Raw genomic sequence first — 12,100 nt, 5'->3', positions numbered from 1 at the left:
GAGCGACGTCTCGCCGTGTTGCCGTTACGACGGCAGCAAATATGCTCCGAAACCGGCGTGAAGCCTGCTTTATTAATTTAATTTGATGTTTTTTTTTACTATAAAGAGCAGCAGCCTTTCTGAAGGCCTTTCAGAATGCTTTATCCTTGCACGTATCAAAATTTGGTCATTTGCTCGTTCCGTGCGATGACAATCAAATAGTACTTGACTGATGTACATCCAGTTCTGGCTTCGCGCTATTAGCTAGTCGCTCATAGCTCTTCGGGGCGGCGAATTCTAGATTTCCAGAACCGAGCGATCTGTTCGCGCGACGGCACATTTCGTCGCTCAAAGCCGCCGCTCGTCACTGTCGCGCAATTGTGGGGTTTGGGCTCAAGGCTGGATATGATCACTGATCTCTACTTTAGGGGGAACATAATAGAGATCAGTGGCTATGGCATTTCTGGCGAAGAGTTACGAGTGCTGTGTACACGTTTTTCTGGCCTTGGACCGAGGGCCTCCAAGGAATCCATCAGTGATTGGCAATAAAGTGTATCCTTTCCGGGTGCGATCACAGGGACAAAGACACCTAATGTAGCAAGACGTATCCAGCTCTTTGGTACCCGAACTGGTCCGTACACTAAGTATCAGAGTTAATTATTTACAGCATTCCAACACTTAACTATCGGACCTCATTTATTTCATCTACATATGCCACGTCAGTACTCCTTCAAGAGGTACCCAGTGGTAAAAATTGACCGAACATGATAGTAAAAATAATAGCTACACTAATAAAACATGAAAACGTTTATTTACAAAGGTCAAGGGCTCATTCAAAGCTCAGTTAGATGAAGCCAAAGCAGCAAGACGCTCCTCCAAGAGACGTGGGTCTGCCTTGTGCTTCATGAGGAATTTCCCATCGAGGTGGAAGACGGGGATGTCGTGACGATAGCATCGTTGCCAAGCTTCGTTTCCTGGTTTCTCTATGTCAACTTCAACCAGATGGACTCTGGGCAGTAGCTCCCTGAGCTGGTCCTTTGCGACGTCACACAGGGGACATGGGTGCTTAGTGTATAGCGTAAGAACAGGAAGACTGTGTTTGCTTTCACTGGGATGCCTGTGCAGAAAGGGGGGAGCCGGTATGTTGGCACATTTCTCCTCTAATGCAAAACTTCACGTCAATGACACTTAGCTACAGGCAGCTTTCTAAGCAGTCAAACCCAATGAAAATATTTTCAAGCACTTGACAAGATTTAAGGGCTTTGAATGTTTCTCAAGAACTGCTATGAACCATATAGAATGCAAAGATGTTGATTGCTTAATTATTAGAGTTGAATTGCAATACTAGTAAAATACAAGTTTTGGATATCAAGTTTGAATTGTGGAATCAAGCACTTGAGAAAATTTAAAGGTTTTTGGGATGCCCTTCAAGGACTGCTATGAAGCCCATTCTTCATTAATTCAAATAACTTTATTGAGTGCCCTGCGATTTGGTTTTTCCTTTTTTTTTGGCAACACTGAAGAAAAACTATTGAAGCTACAAAAAATTCAATTAGTATAATGGAGTGGGCAGAAATAACCTTACAAGCAGAAAATTTCATTGCACAACATTTAGCGAAAGGAGGGTCTCCGACTAACATCTCCCCCTAACACACGTCTGCCCTGTTTCATGTGAATAGGATCATGCTGTCTGTAATGCTCAACTGCAGGGAAGACCCATTGCAACTGCTGTGTGAACATTAACGTTACAGACAAGTTACCATGCCACCTATGTTCAGCGTTTTGACAATATGTTAGTTTGTAACATCATGTGATCAGAACATCAAACTGCAGCATGGCAAGCATTGGCACTGAGATGCTGCCCCAAACCTGTTTCAGATTGCCCGATTTAATGGAGTACTGGCACAAATACTCAGTCTCATTTTTTTTTGCTTTATGAAACTGTCAACTCCGTGCTACAATGAGGCAGCAATTCACAAAATCTGCAACGAATATTGACATCGCTGCTTAATGGGGTCTTTAATTAATCATATACCGAGTGCATTAGATATTTCAGAATGCAGCTTTGGATTACCACGAACATTACCCTTCTACCAGCACAGATTTAACTTTGTCTTCAGCAAATCCTGTATCATCTATCCAGAACTTTGATTCCAGGGTAGCTGTTTATGTTTGAAACAGGATATGAAACCACATGCAGTCCTAGTTACTCAACGTGCCAGTCGCAGCAACCTGAACATCACTACCTTCTTGAATTAGAATTCAGAAAAGAGCTCATGGTTTCTATCTGTCAATTGTACCTCTGACAAAGAGAAAATGCACTACCAGTGGTCAGAAGTCTTCCACAGGGTTTTGAGTTACTCCAGCAAGTGGAGGACATCGTTAGTAAAAACAATGAAAAGCTAAAGATGACCACTGCCAAGCAGCTTTAGACGACAGTGAACAGTCAGGTTTTTCAAGCAGAGGGACGCTAGGCGCCAGGCCTTATGTGATGGAATTGCTTCCTGGCATAGGGCCCCACATAACCGTATTGGCTGGCTGTTAACTGAAGACATACCAGTAGGTATCCTACCTTCTCATATAGTTTACTGGAATGAAAACTTTGGCCAACCATTTTTTTAGGTAGCTGTCCACCCCATTTTACAATACAAAGGCTCAATTCTTTGAGAGCACGCGAAAAAATGACGCCTTTTATACCACCTGCCCAAATTGCACGTCAAGCAGAGCGGAGCTTTGAACATAAGAAGGGAGACTATTCACGTCGTGTCACAAACAACGCAAGAGCCCACCAGTCAGTCTGGTGTGGTGGTTGCAGGCCATACATTCATCCTGTCACCGAAATGCACCTTTTGGTGATGCACGAAAATGCAATTCCCCTTAAAGCCTCGAGTGCTGAATGGACTGCTTTTAGTAGCACAGTGATGTGTATGCATCTGTAGTGTCTTGTACCACGAGTCTGTCACACCAGGTTCCTCTCATGTGAACAGTCACATGTTACACATTTTGAAGTAGTGCCATTGTTGCACTCGTGGGAAACAGGCTCCACAGTGCAATTACGGAGTTGGCAGCTATACAATAAATAAATGTTAAAAAATTGTCAGTACTCGCCTAAAACAGGTGCAGTGCTGCTATGCTGGGCAGGCATCACTGACAGACAGGCTAGTAGAGAGCCACACAATGTTAAAAACTCACAAAATGCTGCTGTTGTAGAAATTATGACAAGATCAACAAGTGTGGCTTGATCTAAGCATGCAATCAGTACCTCAGCTGAATTACTTCACTGAGGAGCCGTAGAAAACAGCAGTAAAAAAGCTATGCAAGAAATTTGGAGGAAGTAAGGTCAAAGCCCGCAATAATGAAACCCCAAGACCACAAAATGCTGTATTTGTGTGAATGTAACTCAAACGAGATTGTAAGGCGAGGGCCGACTTTCCTGTCTGTGAAAAAAAAAAGAAAGAAAAATCCGGGAAACGTAACACAAGATAAACAGAATGAAAAATAGTACCTTTATTCAAAGAATCAATTCGGATGAGAGTTCTATTCACTTATCGTCATCTGAGGACGAGATGGGAGCTTTACTTGAGTGGCATTCTCGGGTGATCACTTTCGAAGGTTCGCTTTTGTCAAATTTCACGTGACTGCACCAAAAGCATCCCTGACAAATGTTTCTGGCCCCGTGCGAAGCTCCCAAGAGGGCTATCGGCCGTATACTTGAGGGGTTTCAGTGCGCAGACGAGCTCAGCCTCACAAAAGTGAAACAGTCCCCAAAAGTCATCAGGTTTGAGCTCGACAGCACCTATAACTTGATTTATACCAAATGCCCTGTGTCGCCATAATGCCGCGAATGAACGGAGTCAAAGCAAGAAAGGCCGCAGAGTACTGCACCACCCTAACTGTAATACCAGTCACAAGCTCAGTGAAAATGGAGTCAATCCCAAGGAAAAGAAAAAGTTTAGATCGACATGACTACAAGTTGCAAATGCAACACAGAAAAGCAGGGGATCTAGAAACATTGTTACCCGAAATGTAACGCGAGGGTTGAATTCAAATGAAATTGTGCAAAAAAAGAAAAAGAAAACCTCCTTCCAATCAAGTAAATACAGTATTTTCGTATCCCTGGGGAATGCTCATAGAACTATTGCATTACGCATCTCTCGACAGGCAATGTCACAAATCACAAATCAACAAAATTTGCCGAAGTGCTCAAATCACAGTGTTAGGTATAGGTGGAGTGACAACACGTCAAAAATGTGAGATTTCTGCACCATGCCGAAAGGTGGCACCACGTGTCTGGGCTCGCCTGACTATGCCCAGAGGCTTACGCAGTACAGTTCTTAAGCGTGCTTAAAGCATTCGTAGGGGCTTGTGAAGTGTGGTGTTGCTATATCATGCGCTTAGGTTAAAGATGAATTCTTCGAAAAGTTTTATGCATAAGAGCTCAGTATGCAGCACTAAAAAGCTCAGTCACGCCTGGCCTTAGCGATGTGCCTCCCTGGGTAATGGATGGGCAGACGATGCTGTGACCGTGTTCTAGTAAATCTATGAATGCGTTGAGTGTATTGTATTTGCTCTGTATTTGTTTTCGCAAGATCACTTCTACGTATTTTATAGCCTGCATCGTATGAAGAGAGAAAGTGCGCCACTGCTGTGTAATGTGCGAGACATACTTCCACTTTATAGTATAAACAAACGGGTTCTGCCGGAAACCGCCAGTCCTTTTGTGCAGCACCAAAGATGGTCTGCGCAGGAACATTTGAAGAGCATACAAAGACCAGCTAAGTGATCCAATTGAAGCTTAAATATTTATCAGAAGGCAGCAAAGGTATATTGTGTTTACATCAACCTTGCAGCTGAGGTCAACTGACTGAACGGAATATTTGCCATGCACCGCTAATATATTCGGTAATCCTGTACATGTCTGCGGGAAGCAGGGTGCTTTAAGATGCAAGTGGGTTAAGGGACAATGCAGTCAAGTGGACGACAGCTTGCAACAGATGGCTATGAAGCTGTTCTCTGAAGCGGGGACTTGCTTCTGAGTTTGTAAAAAAATTAATGGGAACAAATCCATAATAATTTCATTCACAGTGTTGACATTACCTATGCAAAAAAACTATTTTGGCTTAAGAGAGCAGTTATAGCTCGAAGATTAATTACACTGCTATCTGCCCTGTGGAAAGCCATATTGCATGGGGATGCTAAATAATGCGAAAGAAAGCAGAATGGCAATCAATACAATAGACCAGGAAAAGAAAAGTCAATTTGTTTATTGAATACTGCATTATTTATGCCAGCACAGCATGTACGCAACATAAAGGCGTCAGAACAATGAATTGCAATCCGCATGTTAAGACAAGAAACAATACTAGACAAGCTGCTTCCGCAGCTTCCGTCTTTGGTTTCGCAGCTGCTTGCAGTACTGCCTTTCCGATTTCCACATAATAATGAAGCACTTGCGACATATCAACCTTGTGCTGATATTAAAGAGAAGATAAACTAATTTTCCACTACGTTGTGTATTGTTATGTCGATGCGTGCCTTTCACGAGCCTGTTTGCGAAATATTTTTTCTACTTGATTTAAAAGCATGCACAGAGAAGTGTCTGGGTGCACTCATCCTCATCGCCACGTCTTGCACACTACTAATGCCGCTTCCAGCCTTGATGTTGCATTATTTGTAGCCGTCAAGCCAGTGCGGCATTGTTGACAGCTGGTGTGCTTCCGTATCTTTCCGCACAAAAATCATACTAGATAATACTTACGCAGTCAGTCACATCATCTGATGAGGATATATCTGAAAATATATTTTTACACTCAGCTTCTTCCACTAAGCCATTTAGCTCCTGCTTCAGTTGCTCTAGACATGACACCATGAGAAGAGATTCCTGTTTGTTACGTCAGAAAGTTAAAAGACGTGGCTCATCAGTAGTTTGCACCTGACAATTGACAAACTTTGGCAGCTTCACAAGACTATGTACTGAAAGCATATTATTTAACTGTAAGAATGTAGACAAACAAGGGTGGTCATCCTGTTTGCTTGGCGTATGACACAAAAAATTCTTTCATAAACATTTTGATTGAATTTAGCAGTTAGCACATATATAAAACCACACTTCTCTAACACGTACTTTGAAAGTTGGATTGTTGAACGTATGGTTACTCGCAGGCCTTTAGCATTTGATTGAGACAGGAAGTTATGGGGATCAACTTTACCACGTTATAAATCGTTTTCCTAGTTGTTTAGCCATTGCAAAGTTGATTCTAGGGCGACAATCTTTGCAGCCTTCCTTGGGATGCTTACAGTTCAAGGCATCAAGGAGGTTATTCGGCCTTACTGTAAAGTCAACTGCTCCTTTGATACAGTATAAGCCCAGTGTGTTCTAGTAGCAACACATAAATACCACGGAAAGTGGATGGGGAAACGGCACTACGGTAGCCCAATTGGTAGAGCATCGCACGTGTAATGCGAGAGATGTGGGATCGTTCCCCACTGGCAGCACGTTTTTTCATCCACTTTCAATTACATTAATTTATAATTTCTTTCAATTAGTGAGTACAAGTAATTTCCCGTGTTGTCATTGGTGTTTTTGTTTGTTGGCTTCTTATATCATAAAAATTGGGCCCCTTGGTTAACCACCTTTCTTCTCGTTCTCCCCTCTTAAATCACATAAAACACCTTCACCATATTTGTTTACAAAAACGGCAAATTGCCAGAAGCGTTTGTGTGCACCAGAAAAACATGGCCACCACCTTGTTCACATATTGCTTGGCATTTCAAATGGCACGGCCACATCTCTCTATACATGAAGAAATGCTGACGCGGACTTGTGATGCTTGAGATGGTGGCCAGTGTGAGCTGGCACGCCTTTGGCAGTGATTGAGAACTGGGGCCTTATTGACTCTAAAAGTGGTCATCCGAGAATGTGTGCCCCATGTTTCAAGAACGCTGGTTTCAGTACGTCCGAACGGTAATTTACGAATGACAAATGTGTACAGGAAGAGTGCAGTCGCTTGTACTGTATGCATCTACGGGTGACAGTTCCTACAGTGAACGCTGTTTCCCATGGATGCTGATGTGCCTGGTTCAGAGTTGAATCTCGCAATAGTGTTTGTATCTCTGCTAATGACTGTTTAAGCAAATCACATGCTCATGGCAGCATACTTTCTGACGATCCCTATTGACAAGGGTTATGAAAGCCTACTAGCTCCACGGCCATGCTGCAGCACGACTCGCAAAACATTTTCTCGTGTGCACCAAGAACATCAAACAAGGAGACCAGAGCTGCGTAAGAAAGTGCTATATTTATTTCTTCCAATAAAATCTGTACAAAAAAACAATATATTAACGTGCCTATATTTTCGAAGCTTTAGCTATATGGAACGAATTTGTGATGACGCACATACTAAACACTGCCGTTATAAAAAAGGTATGGTCCAGATATCTGGCAAGTGGAGGTCCCACAATGGCACATAGGTTCCAGCCAATTACAGTGGATACATCTGCCCTCACACAAACAGAGGCAGACTTACAGCTTCTCAATGAGTATGGCAGAAGCCCCACCGCCACCATTGCAGATCCCAGCCAAGCCGTACTGTCCTGGCTTCAGGTGCAGCGCCATGCGCCCAGTTATCCGAGCACCAGACATCCTGAAACAGAGGCCACATAACAGTTAGTCCATATCTGCACGCCAGAAGTCTTTATTATAACGAGGTTTGACAGTCCAAATCTTCTCACTTCAACAGTCTTCGCATTGTTAGCAACTGCCATGTAAGTTCTCTAGGCTCTGTGCATTTGCTGGAAGCTTTGCATTTAAGTTGACCGATGACCAATGAGCTGGCCATGCAAATGGACTTCAAAGTTTAGTAGGTACTGGCCTAGCACATTCATGCAGAGATAGATAAAGATTATCTTCGAAGACAAACAGATTGGCATTTCCTAAACACTGGAGAACTAAACACTTTTTAGCCATATGTTACTTGTGCCGCGAGCGCTAGTGACACCCACTATACACAGCAGCTCAACCACAATTCATTTCTGTATGACCAAGATCAAATTTTCCAGACAAGCCCAATCATTCGGACACTTACAGAAAAGCAATGTCTGAAATTTCAGTGGTTCAAATCCATTCCCATCTAAATTTTGTTTACTTTCTGCTGTGATTGAAGGTATAGAATAGCATTAAATGAAGCAACCACTGCCAGCAGTTTGATTACCACACCAACTGGAACCAACATTCTTGCATGCTGTATGTCCTGTATGGGAAACAAAATTGAGTAAATGCAATATCTGCTGCAACAACGTGAAGCTTTCTCCCCATGACACACTGCACATATGCCCTGCTATGAAAGCAACTAGGCTGCAGCTGGCTGAAAGAACACACAGCCATGAGCTGGAGGCTATATCGGCTACGAAAGCCACCACGTGTCTACAGTCGACGACTGATAATTCAGACTCAATGGGGAACATAAACAAGTCCGAACTATCAGATGTAAAAACGCAATGAAAAAAATACAGTCAAACCTCGATATATCGAACACGGATATATCGAATTATTGCTTATATCGAACACTTTCTATATCACGTGGAAAATCGCATGCATTTTTAATTTTTTATTTCGAACGGGGCCGGATGTAAAATGGATATATAGAACTCCGACGCCCCAGACCAAGTGCGCTCTGTTGAAAGGAGGCGAGCTTTCCCGCAACACTCTCGAAGATAGCGGCGGCGCGATGGGCGTTCCAGACTGCTGCGTACGACAGCTCCCACATTGGTTGCGCCGAGGGCACCATTTGAACGTAGCGGCGTACACACGAGGCGGCTTGGACCGAGGGCGCCATTTGAACGTAGCGGCGTACACACACGGCGGCTTGGAGCCAGCCACGGCCGGTCTGGGCCGGTCTCGAGGGGGGCGCATGGGGAGCGCGCGCTCCCCGGCCGTGAGCCAGCCCGGCCGCCTCAATCACGCGCGCCCGCGCCTCCGCCGTGCGCGCGTGATCGAGGCTGCCGTGGAGCCAGTTGGAGCGCTTTGTCGGTGCTGAGCCACACAGCATGTGCTTGAGGACTTCGTTGGCGGTGACGACAGCACCGGAACAGTGGCGGAGTTAATAGACGTGGAGATCGCGGCAGAAGTGACTGCTGAGCGGCCAAACGAAGACGCTGCCGAGGCTGATCCAGCAAGCGCTGATGTTGCCCTGCTCCTGACTGCAACTAAGGCTGTAGCTGCTTTGGCCGTTGTACGCCGCTACTGCGGCGCAATAGAAGGCACTGGACCGTTTCTTGTGGACCGTTGGGACTATGTTAAGGACGCCGTGGTCAAGCACGCGGTTGCCAATATGAAGCAGGCTACGCTGCTTCAGTACTTTCAGCGAACGAAATAAATACTTTGTTTGAAGCTTCATGTGAGTATCTATCGCGCCACGATTGGTTCATTGATTGATTTGTGCTAGTTTCTGACGCGTTTTCTACGTGATTTTATATATCGAATTCTGGCTATATCAAACTATTTTGCGATCACCGCGCTGTTCGATATATCGAGGCTCGACTGTACCCGAATGTTTCAAAAAAAAAAAAAAAACATTTTATTTACGTTTCAAGGCCTCTATGAAAGGAAGAAGTGGTTGATTGATTGCTGCGTGCAATTACGTCCACCTGTATTTCAGCCAGTTTTGTGTTGTCTCTGCACGCTGATGCGAGGACTCCAAAAGCTAGAATCAGATCCGCATGTGCAGGCTCCAGTGAACACGGCACATCATCTTCGTTCAAGTTTGACAGTTTGACAGTGGGAGAACTTGCTCAATTGTTTCGTCATCTTTCAGTTCGGCACACGACAACACCACACTGTCGACGTATGCAGTCGTAATGTAATGGCGGCGGTAAATGGCACACTGCAGCTTAGCAGGTCATCAATGATGCCTTCATTTGAGCTCGTTGTGGTAGGCTGTTCAGTTGCGGAGCCGGGCTCATTCGGAGTCTGACTGTGAGAGTACCGATGGTGCCATTTGACGCAGACTGTCAACAACTTCACGAATAAGACTTCTTGGAGCCAGCAGAGCGTTGTCTGGAACGCATACTAAACAAACAAGCAAAGAATGGCGCAAAGCTGTCCGCAAGGCAAATTCAACAAACAGGAGCGGACCATGCACGGTGGGGCCTGAATGGATGTGATGATCGCGATATTGTTGAGACCTCACAACTCAGGCAAAGCCTTCAAGATCAGCATTTGCAGTCAAGTCTATGAGGCACAGTGCTGCAACCAAGGCAAGGCCTCAAGGATCACCATCTAGCGTGTAATCTCCGAAGCCATACTTGACGATTTGTTGAGGTTGCCAGAGGAGATAATGACAGCAGAGCCGGCGTACGCTACCAGCCACGAATGGAGTCTGGTAATTGAATGTAGAGCTGGCGGTGGTCTGAAATATTGGTCAACTTGTCTTCACAGAAGTATGGGGCCATTGGCGGTGCTGCGAAGCTGTCGAAATTACCAAGCACGTCCGGATATTGGTGTCTGGTTTATCGGTCGGTTACTAGTTCATAGCCCACTACAGTGAGTGCAGGTGTGTTCAACATAGCAACACATGCTGCATGTACAGTATGGGACAACTACAGAAGGCAAAAATAAAAGCAGCACACTCACCCAATCGGGTGTCCTAGGCTCACTGCTCCGCCGTGAATGTTCACCTTTGATTGGTCCAGCTTGAGGTGCTTTATGTTGCACAGCACGACAGAACTGAAGGCTTCGTTGATTTCGAACATGGAGACATCTTCAGCCTTCAAGCCAGCTGCCTTCAATACCTAGAATGAGGGCGAAATATAATCGCACAGCTCAGGACTGCAGTGTTGCAAGTGCACCCACCAGACACTATGTCAGAATCAAAGAACACGTGAAGAACAAGAACTAAGGGTGTGCAAATACGCAAATGTTCAAATCGAATAGTGAAAGTTTGAATAATTCCATTTGCGGATGGAATATCTAATACTTGATATCTCAAATACCGGTACCCTCGGTGAATGACCTAGCTGTAGTTGGTGCATCTTTATCGGTACAAAGCCCAACCAGGCCGACCAGACAGATTGAAATGATTAAGGGGGGAGGCTACCCTGGAGACCGAACTTTTTTTAAAAATATATCCGGTGGAAACTTTCAGGGTACGTTCACACCACCGAACTATGAGGAACTGCAAAGTTTCAGGAAGGTGTGTTCATTAGTTCCAGAGTTATTGAGGTCTAACTAGGTGGTTTATGTACATGCCTGAGGAAGAGCCTGGAGAAATGCCAGGACATCGTAGGAAGCTGAAATTCACTGTAATGATCCCTTGATAGATATCCCAGGGGCTACAAAGCCCTTTTCTTTAATTTCCCCTCCAAGAAATTTTAACATAACTTTGAATTTGGTGTAGCCAGTAATGATCCCATTCATCAAGAATTAATTGATTATAAATTAACTGCACCAGCCTAAAAAAAAAGAAGCCTGTTACCCCCTGGAAAAGTCATTCAGGAAGAGAATAAAAAAGAGGACACACAAATCAGAAGAGCGGTTCTTGAGTTATCGCCTTCCCCGGCACCACTACTAGCGAAAAAATCCATTCCGAGAAAACAGACCTTAAAGTTGAAAACATATTTTTTAAAATTTTTATTGGAAACCTCTTGCGGCTCCAGGCATACTCAATGTGAGAGATTTTCAACTGGCGACAGCCGATAGCACAATTCTGCCGCTGAAAGCGTCTACGCAGTTGGCACTCACTGCGAAAGATCGTAAGTTCGATGCTCGCACAAATCGCATAACACGGTTCCGCGCACCGAACATCTCCACTGTCTTCGGCTTCGTTGCCGGCATCGCATGCAGCAAATAACTAGCGGAAAAAAAAAAAAAGGGCCGAGAAAATAATCTAAAATATAACGCAAGGCGATGAGCAGCAGCTTGCAAGCAGGTGTCCGTTGAGGCGGACGGAGCAATGGGCAACAACGACGTGAGCGTGACGGGTGCGGTATCAAAGGAGCTGCCGCCAATGGCAGGCGCGCTTAGCCCACAGGATTTGAACACGCTGCTCCGGCCAATCAGTGCTCTGCATCGCATCGCGGGAAAACACCAATAGCGCATGCCATTTTGCAAGGCGGCAAAACAGAG

At 44.8% G+C, this 12,100-nt stretch overlaps 1 protein-coding gene across 6 annotated transcripts in view; it reads right to left on the bottom strand.

Annotated features, from left to right (window-relative positions):
* Positions 1-771: 771 nt before the first annotated feature.
* Positions 772-12,100, bottom strand: part of LOC135917277 (acetyl-CoA acetyltransferase A, mitochondrial-like) — a 54,083-nt gene continuing 42,754 nt past the window's right edge. For 4 of the 6 annotated variants that reach the window (XM_065450823.1, XM_065450824.1, XM_065450827.2 and 1 more), the window contains exons 12-14: positions 10,610-10,767; positions 7,506-7,622; positions 772-1,096 (exon numbers count right to left, since the gene is read on the bottom strand). In XM_065450823.1, the coding sequence (XP_065306895.1) occupies positions 820-1,096; positions 7,506-7,622; positions 10,610-10,767 (552 nt within the window). In that variant the 3' untranslated portion in view covers positions 772-819. Of the gene's footprint in view, positions 1,097-5,737; positions 5,770-7,258; positions 7,623-10,609; positions 10,768-12,100 lie in introns of those variants that run through there. The other 2 variants (XM_065450828.1, XM_065450829.1) reach the window with 2 other exon arrangements.

The sequence above is a fragment of the Dermacentor albipictus genome, chromosome 5 (genome assembly GCF_038994185.2).
Source record: "Dermacentor albipictus isolate Rhodes 1998 colony chromosome 5, USDA_Dalb.pri_finalv2, whole genome shotgun sequence".
Lineage (NCBI taxonomy): Eukaryota > Metazoa > Arthropoda > Arachnida > Ixodida > Ixodidae > Dermacentor > Dermacentor albipictus.
The sequence above is the reverse complement of the archived record's forward strand: the minus strand, read 5'-3'. Positions and strand labels throughout refer to the sequence as shown.